Source organism: Capricornis sumatraensis, chromosome 7 (genome assembly GCF_032405125.1).
Source record: "Capricornis sumatraensis isolate serow.1 chromosome 7, serow.2, whole genome shotgun sequence".
In the NCBI taxonomy this organism is placed as follows: domain Eukaryota; kingdom Metazoa; phylum Chordata; class Mammalia; order Artiodactyla; family Bovidae; genus Capricornis; species Capricornis sumatraensis.
The window spans coordinates 93088085-93102449 of record NC_091075.1 but is presented as its reverse complement, the minus strand read 5'-3'; the positions used below and the strand labels follow the sequence as shown (position 1 = coordinate 93102449).

Genomic DNA, 14365 nt, shown 5'->3' with positions numbered 1-14365 from the left:
TTTAAAAATTAAGACTATTTTTTCAGAGCACCTTCAGGTTTAAAGAAAATCTGAGCAACAAATATAGGGAACTCCCACATACTCTCTCCCGGCCAGTGTCCACTACTCCTACTATTTAGCATTAGCGTGAGGTACATTTGTTAGACTGATGAATGAATACTGATACATTATTAACTCATGGTCATAGTTTACACTACGGCTCATTCTTTTTAAGTTCTATAGGTTTCAAAGTATGTATTAATTTTATGTACCCACCATTACAGTGTCACATAGAATAGATTCACTGCTCTAAAAATCCTGTGATCCACCTAGTCATTCCTCTTTCTTTTCTTCAAGACTCACTCATGATAAAAACTCTTAGCAAAAATCAGAGTTAAAGGTGAAACATCAACATTCTCATTAAAGTCAGCAATTATTCTAACACTATATTAAAGATTCTACTGGGCTTCCCTGGTGGCTCAGATGGTAAAGAATCTGCCTGGAATGCAGGAGACCTGGGTTCGATCCCTGGGTCAGGAAGATCCTCTGGAGAATGAAACAGCAACCCACTCCAGTATTCTTGCCTAGAGATCCCAAGAACAGAGGAACCTGGCAGGCTACAGTCAATGGGGTTGCAAGAGCTGGACACCACTTAGGGACTAAACCACCACTAAATATCCTAGTCTGTGTGATGAGAGAAAGAGGACAAGAAAATTGGTACAAGAAATGAAAGAAAGAAAACAGGATTACACTATTTGTGGGAGACATCGTATCTACACAGAAAGTCCAATGAGAACTAATGATTCAATAAGATAATTGGATTCAAAATCAATATATAAAAAAATCAAATAGCAGCCATTTGAAAATGTAATTAAAAAGAAAGATCTCATTCATATGTAACAAAAAGTACAAGATGCCTAGGAATGAACCTAATTAAAAAAAGGTATATAACTCTTGTGTTTAAAATTATAAACATTACTGAAAGAGATAAAAAGATGACTTGAATAGATTAAAAGATATACCTGGGTTCATGGAGAGAAAACGTCAATGATGATTCTCTTTAATCTTTAAACTCTGTATATTTTCAATAAATATTCCAACTGGGATTTTCAGACAACTTGACTAGCTATTAAGTTTCACTTAAATGAAGAATAAAGAAAACAGACACTAAGACAAATTATGAAGAGGGCCAAGACAGGAAATTCTTTCAATATTCTAATAGGAGATTATTATGAAGCTTTAGTAATTAAGAAAGTATGGTTTTAGTGCAGAACTAGACAAACACTAATGGAATAGAAAAGAGAACTCAGAAAGACCTTCACATGTATGAAATTTGATTACAAATCTTATACCATCATTCAAAAGAAAATCTCTATTAATTAAATGCAAAAGGCAAATTTTTAAAGCCTTTAGTACAAGAAAGTGATGGAAACTCTTTTTATGACCATGAGATAGAGATAGATTTCTTAAACAAAACCCAAAAGCATAAACTATAAAAAAACTAACATGTGATTATATTAAAATTTTAAACTTTAATAGAAACACTATAAACAGACTAAGAGAAAATAACTAAAACTTGTATAATCAACAAATGATTAGTGTCCAGAATATATAAGAGCTTCCAAGTAATCAACTGGAAATGGAAAAATGATCTTATATAAAAATGGGCAAGAAGGTAATTCAGAGGGTTCAAGGATATACAAAAATAGACAGTGACTATACTGCAGATGGTGATTGCAGCCATGAAATTAAAAGACACTTACTCCTTGGAAGGAAAGTTATGACCAACCTAGATAGCATATTCAAAAGCAGAGACATTGCTTTGCCAACAAAGGTCCATCTAGTCAAGGCTATGGGCTTCCCTGGTGGCTCAGAGGTTAAAGCATCTGCCTGCAATGTGGGAGACCTGGGTTTGATCCCTGAGTCAGGAAGATCCCCTGGAGAAGGAAATGGCAACCGACTCCAGTATTCTTGCCTGGAGAATCCCATGGATGGAGGAGCTTGGTGGGCTATAGTCCGATTCTTTGTGACTCTTTGGAGTCACAAAGAGTCGGACACGACTGAGCAGCTTCACTTCACAGTCAAGGCTATGGTTTTTCCAGTGGTCATGTATGGATGTGAGAGTTGGAGTGTGAAGAAAGCTGAGTGCTGAAGAATTGATGCTTTTGAACTGTGGTGCTGGAAAAGATTCTTGGAAGTCCCATGGACTGAAATGTGATCAAACCAGTCAATTCTAAAGGAAATCAATCCTGAATATTCACTGGAAGAACTAAAGCTAAAGCTAAAGCTCCAATACTTTGGTCACCTGATGTAAAGAGCTGACTCATAGGAAAAGACCCTGATGCTGGGAAAGACTGAGGGCAGGAGAAGTGGTGACAGAGGATGAGATGGTTGGATGCAGCAACTCAACAAACACGAGTTTGAGCAAACTCTGGGGCATAGTGAAAGACAGGAAGCCTGGCATGCTACAGTCCACAGGGTCGCAGAGTCAGACATGACAGTGACTGAACAACAACATACCCATGAAAATATGCTTAATCTCAGTATTAATTTAAGTAATGAAATAAAATCTCAGTAAGATAACTCTCTTTCTTTGCATGTGTGCTCAGTCCATGTCTGACTCTTTGCAACCCTGTGGACTATAGCCCGCCAGGCTCCTCTATCTGTTGGAGAGAATACTGGAGTGGGTTGCCACTTCCTTCTCCAGGGAATCTTCCTTACCCAGAGATTGAACCTGTGTCTCCTGCATTACAGGTGGATTTTTTACTTGCTGAACCATTGGGGAAGCCCTAAGTAACTCATCCAATCTTTTCTGCTTATCTAATTTTGTTTCATCTATATTCTAACGACCCAAATCTTTATCACCAGCGTGGTCCTGCCCTCCAGATTAGTGAGCCTACTCTCAACCATACTATGGTACTTACTAACTCCAGTTCAGTGAATGCAAATATAATCATTTTTCTCCTCTGACTCTGGTGCTAGGTTTTTTCGATCAATTTCTCACTAAAAATATCTAAAAATGCTGAACTAACAAAAACAAGTCTAAGAGCAATGAAGTGACAGTACAGTAGGCTAAAACTGACAAGAAAATGGGTATCTACACAGCTAGCTAAGTATAAAAATACCTTTTGGCTGGCGGTACATTTCTTGATTTTGATAAATCTAAACTTTTCATTTTGATAGTCTCATGGGACAGAAGGAAAATAAATCAAAGCCAAGGGTATACACAAGCTGGCAAGAAATCTAACAGAAAACTCTTCATCTAATAAACCAGAACCTCAAAAGGACATATCCCCAGGGGGCAAACAGTGAAAAGTTAACCAGTACTCATAGATTGGCCTGGGTTTGCCTTGCCTGATGATCCAGGAAATGTCAAGCCTTCAATCGGGAATAAGGTGATCCCACATAAACTGCAACCCCAGGGCTTGCCAAAGACAAACACATTTTCTATGCAAGAAATTACCTTCATCCTAGGATTCAAATTCCTGTAACTAATTCTCTTAAGTACGACACAAAACACAGTAAAAGAAAACCACGTACACAAAAAACATTGTACCATGTGTAAAAACCAGCAGAGCAAAGTACCACCAAGACTTAAAATACTGGGATTATCAGAGACCATAAAATAATTGTTTCTTACATTTAAAGAAATGAAAAGATAAATTGAAAATATATACAGAAAAAGAAAAGTGAAAGTGAAGTCACTCAGTCATGTCTGACTCTTTGCGATCCCATGGACTGTATAGCCTAACAGGCTCCTCAGTCCATGGGATTTTCCAGGCAAGAATACTGGAGTGGGTTGCCATTTCCTTCTCCAGGGGATCTTCCAGACCCAGGGATCGAACCCAGGTCTCCCGCATTGTAGGCACACGCTTTACCATCTGAGCTACCAGAGAAGCTCCATACAGAAAAAAGGAAGTTGTAAAAAAATTACCTAGCAAATTTGCCAAAGTACCAGACAGAACTTATAGAAAGGAAAAATTTTAAACTCAATGATACATGCAAAAGCTGATCAAATACAGGTGAAGAGAGAATTGGTGAAATAGGAAATAGATCAGAAGAAATAATCCAGAAGAAACTCTGGAAAGATAAAAAGACAGAAAAAACAGACGAGAATGTACGATGATAAGGTGAGAATCTAGTCAGATGTCAGAGAACTGACTCTGAGTTTAGGAAGATTTCAAAACACGTGACAAAGCAGTATTGGAAGAGATATAGCTGAGATTTCAGAAATGAGGAGACACCAACAGATTCTGAAAGTCTAAGAAATATTAAGGAGGATAAATAAAAAGAAATCCATACTCAACAAACCACAGAGGAAGAAAGAAAGACTATAAAGCATCCATCCTCCCTCAGGAAAGCCTCTTTCAACATCTAACAGAACAACAAAAACAGGCATAAGCCCTCCTTTCTCCCTTCAGTTGCATTCCTCAGAAGTTAACAATTCAATGAGAGCAAAAGGAACCTTCTCACATCAACCTCTTCATACTATACCTCCATCACTGTTCCCCTCCTCTGTAATAATGTCCAGTAGTCTCTCAAAAGCATTTTCAAAAGCAACAATTTTCTGGATTGCTCCATTGCTTCTTGTTAGTGCCTGTAGTAGTAAGACGCCCTTATGGAGAAGAAAGATAATGTTGAGTGCAATATAACTTTTTAAAGACATTTAAAGATTACTTTAAAAATCACAGAGATTTAGAAGTGGCAGGAATTTTACAAGTCCAACTCCTTTGCTTTATAGATAGGGAAAAAAAGGATACAGAAGGTGAGCAATTTGCCTCCCTAAACTATACAGACTTCAAAAGACAGACCCCCCTGACTAGAATCCATGTCTAGCAATTCCTAATTCAGTTCCTTTTTTCACCACTCAATTACAAATATACAACAATTCTTGCACATTCATCAGTCTATATTACATAGTTTTCACTGTGGTCTAAGAGAGCTGAACATGATTTTATCTATTTCAATAATGCCTCTGTATGGACTTCACAATAGTAACAGTAAGAAACTGTGAAATCAATAATATAAGTCAATAAACATCACCACATTCTAGCAGGGAAAGTTCAACTATTCTTGTAATTATTCAGCCTGCAAATTCTCCAGATTTAATTCTAAAAGTTGACAGGTGGGAAAAAAAAAGGAAGGATGAGAATTCATATCTCATGACTGGCATGTCTAGTACAAAACAATTCTCTGTAGTCTTTGATTATGATTTTTAGTTTTACTCAGTTCCTATTGAGCCAGATTTAGTTTATATATCTGCAACCACTTAATCATTCAAGAAAAACTGTTAACCATTTCTGCTTATTTCACTATCAAACAAGAATTTTACGAGTTCACAGGGAGTCTAACAATATCATAACGGTCAAAGAGATAGAAAATATTTAATGAAAAAAGCAGATATTACTTAGAGGAAGAGGAATAGCAACTAATTCAAAAGTGCCTAAGAGGCCAATTAGCTGTTGGCTGTCCATACTTGGCAGGTCAGTATTCATACAAGACAAAAAAATGCCCAGAGCCTTATTGCACTTGTCCTACTCATCTTTCTGACTGTCCAGTCTCAACATTAATATGAGAGAGAAAGAGAAAGTGGTTATATCAAATTCTCCTACTTAATGAGTTTAACGGCTAACAAAGGAGGAAGAAATACAGTGGAAGAACACTAAGGCTACGAATTAGACACAGTGGGTTTTTTAAAGTTCTGGTTACTGCTTGTGCAACTTGAAGCAAATTACATAAATTCTGTGTGTAATTTATACAATGTAAGTCTCAGTACACCCATGTGTAAAACGAGGATGGTATCTTTGTCAGAGGGTTTTAATGAGGACTAAAGGAAATAAAATAGCCCCCACAGAGCCCAAGTTTTCACTGCATATCAGTTTCTTTCACCTATTATGAGAAGTATTCCTCTATTCAAACATATTCACTAAAATGTTATTGAAAATCAAAGTATACACTCATTGGTCATTGAAAGTAAGTGGGCACCAATTCCTGACTTTAAAAACTGGCAATTAAAGGGATTTATCAATTTATCCTTTCTTTCACGTATGAATTGTAATTCAGGGTAATAAAATACACTGTTCCATGAAGTAAACTTCCTCTTTGAGGAAGATTACAGCTGAATAAATGTGAAAGAATGACAAGTTCTAGAAATCATTTTGAAACTCTTAACAAAATAACTGGTTCAGGCAATGCTCATTAATGAATGATAGGCTATAATGGACGAAAGGATCCATGCAGGGATCCGAATGTCATCACCTGAATCAAATCCACTGATCATACAAGTGAGACAGCCAGGTATTTCATTTCCTGATGTGTTGCAAACTGCATCACCCAGGGGACATCAAAGCAAAGAGGTGAACCAAACCCTAATCAAGGCCTTTAGAAAAGTAACAGACATTAACAATCAAATGTAATGAGAGAACCTTGTCTGGATCCTGATTTGCAAACCAACTGTGAAAGACATTTATGAGAGAAATGGGAAACTTGAGTACAGAATAGTTACCTTATTTAAACTCAGGGCTAAGACAAACTTGTTATCTCATTAAATGTGATAATTGCATTGTAGTTATATAAGGAAACACATACACACTACATGTATACTGAAGTATGCAGTAGAGAAATTATACAGAAATAGTGAAATCAGACAGGTTGATTCCTTTCAAATATTTCAGTTAAAAATAAAGGAGAAGAAATAAACTAAAAAAAATAAAGGAGAACGGTGAGGGGAGGGGTAGATGAAGCAAGTATAAAATCTTGAAAATTAAGGGGTTTAGGGGACGGGTTTGTCTGTGTTTTCTCTACTTTTGTGTGTGCTTACATTTCTCATAAGAATAAACTAAAGAATGCAATTACAGACTATCACTTAGAAGTGAGCTGGTACCTAGAGTTTTCTCAACCTTTCTCACTAATTTTTAAGCACTAACTTGAATAAATATGATATTTCAGTGCACCTATGAAAAATGACCAACTAATTCTCTAAATCCAGATCAAAATCAATTTTTCAAATATAGAACAAACTGAGACTAAAAATCTTTACCAATAGGCTCCCTGAGAGATTTAGTCATGTTGATAACTATCATTGAATGCAATGAGAAATATTAAAAAAAAAGAAAAGAAGGAAATCAAAGTTTTAAAAGAAGGATGAAGAAAGAAAACAATACAAAAGAGCGAGGGGAACCAGTATACTATTCTAGGCAGTCACAGGGTGCCACTAGTGACCGCCAGGGTGCCGGTTAGTTTCTTCTGATTGCTATACGGTATAATATGCTGCTTATTACATAATGCTCAATAGTAAGTATGCACAAAAAATTCAAATGAATTTGTTAAACCAAAGGAAAGATGGCTGTAAAACTCCAAAATCTAAGCAACATTATAGCAAAAATATAACTTAATCCCTAATTGTAAAATTAATGAAAATCAACATAAATAGAGAATCATTTTATCTGTCTCAAATAAAAACAGGAAAAAAGGTTAGGAGTAGGAAAAAAGAAAAACACTAGATAGTTAAAGGAAGCGCTATATTTAAAAACCAAGATAATGCCGTTACATACACACACAAATTACATCTGAAAATGAAAATAAATGATAATAATAAAAAATAAAATAAATGATACAGGAAGAGAATTTCTTTATTAATTGGTTTGTATGTATGCAATAATTCTATATTAATTGGTATGTATCTTATTTGAACTGAGGACCAAGAAAGGAGTAGAATAACAAATTTGGGTTTAAGACACATGGTAGTATTTTAGCCAAGAAAAGACACTCAAAATTCCTAATAGGTACACAATTCTTAAAACAATATTAAGGAATAAAAAAATGTCCTCAGAAACTACTACATTTTAGAGCAATTTTCCTCCAATTAAAAAATAAATTAAAAAAATTAAAAAGCCCTTCTTACGAGTTTCATTACTATATTATTTCACTTATAATACTGCATTCACATACATACTACAAAGTTTTAAATACAAAACTAAAAATACTACCTATATGGATAAGAAGTCAAGAGCACTTCAGTTTTGTCTTTGCTTTGGCACGAACCAGTTGTGAGACCAAGAACAATCCAAATGGTATTTACTAGCACTTAAGATGAGGAAGGAACAAGGCCGGGTGCCACAAATACAAAGATCATAAGACATCCCTAACAAAGAACAAGTCACTTGGTTTCTGTGCATCCTGGGCCTCTCAGTGTGAATATGGAGTCTAAATTAGTTTGATAAGATCTCCTAGCTCTAAAGTTTAATTTTAAAGATTTTTCCAATTGCCATCTAAAGTAATGTGGTTTTGGTCAAGTTGTAGATAACAGAAAAAAACGGTCAAGCAGCAAAACAGTACTGCATCAAAACAAAACAGTACAGGTCAACATAAAATACTCAAATGTATATGCAAATATTAAAATAAATCAGAATGAAGAATTAACTCCAGAGCAAATCAGGTGAGTTAAATAGAGATTACAAGGAAAATCCTTCGAAATATATTCAATCAATTAAGGGTGGAGAGTTCAAATGCAGCACTTTGTTAAGTTTATGCAGTTCAATGTCTAGGGATGTTTCCTGTACTCTCTCTGGAGACACAGTTTGGGGTCAGTACAACCTTTCAGAAAAAGATGGAAGAAATCCTAATCTTGTAGAAGGCATAAATTCGAATAGCAAAATCATTTGTCTAACCAAAATCCTGAATAGGCAGAAAACAAAGAAATAACGGGGCCTTGTATATAACTTTAAAAGGTCTAAACCATTGACCCAATTTTCCAAATCTAATTTCTTATAACTCTGAAAAAGGGTCAACAAAGATTTCATATGCAAAGAGAAAATAAAAGCTGCATATTCTTAGGCTTTTTTTAAAAAAAATTTAACTTACATCATTACGTATAACTTCCCTGGAATCTGCTAGTAAGTCCATCAATCTTGAAACACCTAGAACATATAACCATGTGTAAAACACTGGCAGATCAAAAATACCAATAGTGATTCAAATTATAAACAATTTATTAACACATCATTTCAGTTATAAAAGTGATCCTTACTTTTATTTTCTTGTTATTTTGTTTTTTTTGTTTGTTTGTTTTGTTTTTTATAATCGTCACTTAGAAAAAAAATTTTTTTTTGCCTTGTCATGAGGCATGTGGGATGTTAGATCCCTGACCAGGGATAGAACCTACACCCCTTGCATTCAAAGTGCAGAGTCTTAACCACTAGACTGCCAGAGAAGTCCGTGATCCTCACTTTTAAATCAAAATAATATAAGGAAGATGAGTCACTTACCCATGGGACTGACTAAAATAATCTGCTGAACCTGAGGCCCTAGTTGTTTTAAAAGAGAAGTAAGAAGTTTCACACCAGGCCAGCGGACATGGAAATCAAACTCCTACAATATAAGAATTTGAAATATTTAACATCTGTAATTCATATTTTCAAGAAAAACTTTTTGTTTTCAATTAGTAGTATGGTACCAAAAACTATAAGCAAACAAAAAGAGTTTAGCAAACTTTAAAAAAGTAATTTAAGAAATAAAAAGAAAAGTTATAAATGATCAAACCGATTAAACTATTACTGACTAGATATAGTTGTACTTTGTAAAAATGGAAACAAGCAAGACACTATTTGAAGAGATTATTTAGGTCTTAAAACAAACATGTGAACCTCTTGCAACAATACAACAAATTTCACTATCTTAAAAAGGAACATATGTATTGCTTCCTCAATAACACCCAAAAGGGCAACAAAAGAAGTTTATTAAGATGACAAAAACAACAAAGTTCTTTACATACCTCCAATAAAGATAAGAGAAGAGTGACATTTTCTTGCTGCTTAATGAAAATTTCTGTAAACTGGCTTCCCAAATCCTCACTCTGTCTTGTGGAGTTTTCTTCTGTAACATTCAAAGATAAAGTACTTGAACATGATGCTTTATTATTTTAAAGTATCTGTTTTGCTGAAGATGCTAAGCAGAAACGATAATTTTCTTGGAACAGTGTGGCTGGAAGTGGTATCACGATTATGCTGGAAGCACATATCCCTAAAATTACTTTCAGTGTCATTTAAATAATTTTTTTATTCTTTAAATGTTTATGATATTCAAAGAAAATGTATTTAGATCTCCACATTTTCTCAAGGTCATTTTTAGGTTAAACTTCTAAACAGAGTACAAGGGAACTTACTGGGGTGATGAAAATATTCTATCTCAAATGTGATACTGGATACTGGTTACGCTACTATATACATTTGACCAAACACACAGGACTATACAACCCCTAAGAATAAATTTTAATGGACGTAAATTATACCCCAAAATCCCCTCCCCGAAAAAGATTACTTAACACATAGTCCTTGCTGACTCTTAGTCTCTTAGTGTTACTGAGTTAAATAATTTAATTTTAAAGTTAAACCAAACATCTAAAGATCCTTCAGTATCTTTTTCAAAAAAATTAACACATACATCCTAGAAAGTTATTTGGCAGTAAAACCAGAATTTGCATGTAATTTTTCATTGATTTTTTTAAAAGAGTTTATATTTGTCCTTAAGATTTAATTTATCCGTTGTTTCAATGTACTCTGTCAAAAAAAATAAAGGGTCACTAAAAACTGAGACAACAATTGCCAAAGCAAATTAGCATTTAAAATCTGCCTACCCTATAAATGCAATATAGAGATGGCAAATACACTACTCCCATCCGCTCACCTATTCCAGACACATCCATTCCTTTTCCACATATTGCTCCAGGCTCCATTCCACAGACAATGGAGTTGGCAGTCAAGATAAAGCATATTTATTATCCCTCAAATTGTTCCTTATTCAAATGTTAGGTTTTAATATTAATATACTTTAGAAATAGAAAAAACACAGCAGACCAAAAAAGCAAGACAATCCAACACTGATAGTGATAATCTCATAATTTGAAGAGAAAAGAAAGAGACCAAAGTAGAAAACAAAAGTTTTCACAGTTATTAATATAACCTAATTTTCTAGCATATTAATTAATATGCTGGGTTCATCCTTCAGAAATCCTAAGAAATATGTCTCTTATCATCTTTTCTTATCAGTAGAAGAATTCACTGTTTCTGAACCTTAAAACTATATTACTAAAATATACTTTACTTTTAAAAGGACTAGTCTGGCTGTGCTAAGAAGATGCCAAGGGAAGGAGGGAACTAATAGGCAGTTCATTTAGAAGGCAATAATCGAGGTAAGCAGTGAAGGTGGCTTAGAGTGGTCATAATTCTCATGAAAACAGAAGGAACAGGATTTGTTGGCATATTCCTTAGAGGAGTGTGAAAAGGGGAGAAAAATAAAAGGAAGAGTGATTCTAAGGTTTCAGCCTGAAGAAGTGGAAGGATGGCACTGCCACTTACTGAAGATTGCAAACACTGGAAGAAGTAAGCTGACAATACATAGAGAACCAGAGGTTTAGTTTTGAATGTGTTCAGTTTGAGGCACATAAAAACTTGAGTGGGGTTATCAATCAACTGGATAAATGAAAGCATAACTGTTAGTGGATAGGTTTGGCTTGGACATATATATTAGAATGGTAAACATAAAAATGGTTATAGTCATAAGACTGGATGATAAAGGGCATCTACAAAAACCATAGCTAACATCAGAACTTAATGGTAAAAGATTGAATGATTTTCACTTAAGATGAGGAAAAAGGCAAGAATATCCACTTTCACCAATTCTAATCAACATCATACGGGAGTTCTTAGTGTCACAGGGCAGAAAAGGGATAAAAGGCATACGGGCTAAAAACAAAGAAGTGAATTGTATTTATGCTTGTCTATGTAGAAAATCCTATGGAATCTACAAAAAACCTATTAGAGAGTGAGTTTAGCAAAGTTTCTGAATAAAACGCCAATATACAAAATTAATGGCATTTCCTATATATTGATGATAAAAAACTAGAAATTCAAAATTTAAAAAATAGCACTAATTAGGAGTGCCAGAAAGTATTAAAGACTTAGGGGTAAATCTGATTAAAGATGTATAAAATCTATATACTTTGAAAACTCCAAAATGGTGATGAGAGAAATTAAGATTTAAATAATATACACTCTGCATTCCTGTATTATTGTTGTTGTTATTTAGTTGCTAAGTAGTGTCTGACTCTCTTGTGACCCCATGGACTGTAGCCCACCAGGCTCCTCTGTCCATGGGATTTTCTAGGCAAGAACACTGGAATGGGTTGCCATTTCCTTCTACAGGGGATCGTCCCAATCCAGCATCTCCTACATTTGTAGGCGGATTCTTTATCAATAAGCCACCAGGGAATAGCTTTTGTATTAGAAGGCTCAAGATTGTTAAAATATCAGTTTACTCTCATATCAATCTGCAGATTTAATGGAATCCCAATCAAAATATCAATAAGCTTTTTTTAGGTAGAAATTGACAAACTGCTTCTAAAATTGATATGGGAGTGTTAAGGACCAAAAAGAGCCAAAATAATTTTGAGAAAGAACAAAGTTGGAGGACTTACATTGGTAAAGATTTACTATAAAGATAAGAGTAACCAACAGGGGCTTCCCAGGTGGCGCAGGGGTAAAGAATTCACCTGCCAATACAGAAGACACAGAGACACAAGTTAGATCCCTGGGTCAGGAAGATCCCCTGGAGTAGGAAATGGCAGCCAACTCCAGTATTTGTGCCTGGAACATTCCACGGACAGAGGAGCCTGGCAGACTACAGTCCAGGAGGTTGCAAAGAGCTGGACACGACTGAGCATATTCACACGCACAGTAACCAATACCATGTCATGCAGGCAATATGAAAGACACAGAGACCAACAGAACAGTAAGTCTAGAAACAGACCCATTGGTTCGCAGACCTAATTACAAGAGTTAAAACTATACAACTTTTAAAAGAAACCACAGGAGAAAATTTTAATGATTTTAGGTTTGGTAAAGATTTCATAAATAGGAAAAAAAAAGATTTCATAAATAGGAAACAAAAGGCCCAAATTATATAAGAAAAATAATAAACTGGAATTAATGAAAATTAAAAATTCTCTTCAAAATACGTTAGGAAAATAAAAAGGCTCAAAGACTGAGAGAAAGTATTTGTGAAACATATATCACAAGGGCTTTTATCTAGAATATATACAGAACTCTTACAAACTGAAGTATAAGAAGACAATCGAGTAAAAAAAAAAGAACAAGGGATCTGAATAAACATGCCACCAAAGAAAGTAAAAGGGCTTCCCTGATAGCTCAGTTGGTAATGAATTCACCTGCAATGCAGGAGACCCTGGTTCAATTCCTGGATCGGGAAGATCCCCTGGAGAAGGGAAAGGCTACCCACTCCAGTATTCTGGCCTGGAAAATTCCATGAACTGTATAGTCCATGGGGTTGCAAAGAGTTGGACACGACTGAGCGACTTTCACTTCACTTCACAGAAAGTATATGGGTGCAAATAGCCACATGAAAAACTGTCAATATAATTATTTATTATGAAAATATAAATCAAAACTACCATGAGATACTGTTTCACGTCCATCAGAACTGCTAAAATTTAAAAAGATAGAAAGTATTGGACAGGATGCAGAGGAAATAGAATTCTTATACACTGCCAGTGGGAATGTTAAATGGTATAACTACTTTGAAATACAGTCTGGTTATTTCTTGTAAAGGTAAACATACATCTACTCTATCACTTAGCTAATCTATTCTTAAGTATTTGCTCAACAGAAATGAAAATATATGTCCACAAAAAGACTTGTACATGGAAGCTTCACGGGTAACAGCTAAAAACTTGGACAAACAATCCAAACGCTCACCAACAAGGGAAGGGATTAACATATTGTTATATATTCATACAACAGCAATAAAAAAAGGATTAAACTCTAGATACTCACTATGAATGAAACTCAGAATAATTATGCTGAGTGAAAGAAGCCAGACCAAAATAAACCAAAAAGAGTATATATTGTATGATCTTATTTACATAAAAATTCCAGAAAAATGCAAATCATCTACAGTAATCACAGATCTATGATTAAATGGGGCTAGAAGGAGGAATTGATTACGAACAAGCACAAAGAAACTTGGGTATGTTCATTATTTTGGTGGTAGTGATGGTTTCATGGGTTTGTACATATGTCAAAATTCATCAAACTGTATATTTACACATTTATTATATTTTAATTATAATTCAATAAAGTTGTGTGTGGGAGGAAAAAATTAAACTGGAGACATCAAGTTAAATATTTGAATATACATATATGGATATCAGTGGAGAGGTCTGGGCTGGACATACATATTTGAGAGGCAGGCATCCAGACTGTACTTGAAGTCACAAGCCTAGATGAGGCTACCAAAGGAAAAAATAGAGAAGGAAAGAAATCCATGCCCTGGGACATTCCAATGTTAAAGACTGGCGAGAAAAGAAAGAAAA

At 34.8% G+C, this 14365-nt stretch overlaps 1 protein-coding gene across 2 annotated transcripts in view; it reads right to left on the bottom strand.

Annotated features, from left to right (window-relative positions):
• USO1 (USO1 vesicle transport factor) overlaps window positions 1-14365 on the bottom strand; it is a 75591-nt gene that overhangs the window by 27933 nt on the left and 33293 nt on the right. For both annotated transcript variants that reach the window (XM_068974919.1, XM_068974918.1), the window contains 4 exons: window positions 9752-9852; window positions 9246-9348; window positions 8842-8897; window positions 4474-4594 (listed from right to left, as the gene is read on the bottom strand). In XM_068974919.1, coding sequence (XP_068831020.1) covers window positions 4474-4594; window positions 8842-8897; window positions 9246-9348; window positions 9752-9852 — 381 coding nt within the window. The remainder of the gene's footprint in view (window positions 1-4473; window positions 4595-8841; window positions 8898-9245; window positions 9349-9751; window positions 9853-14365) is intronic.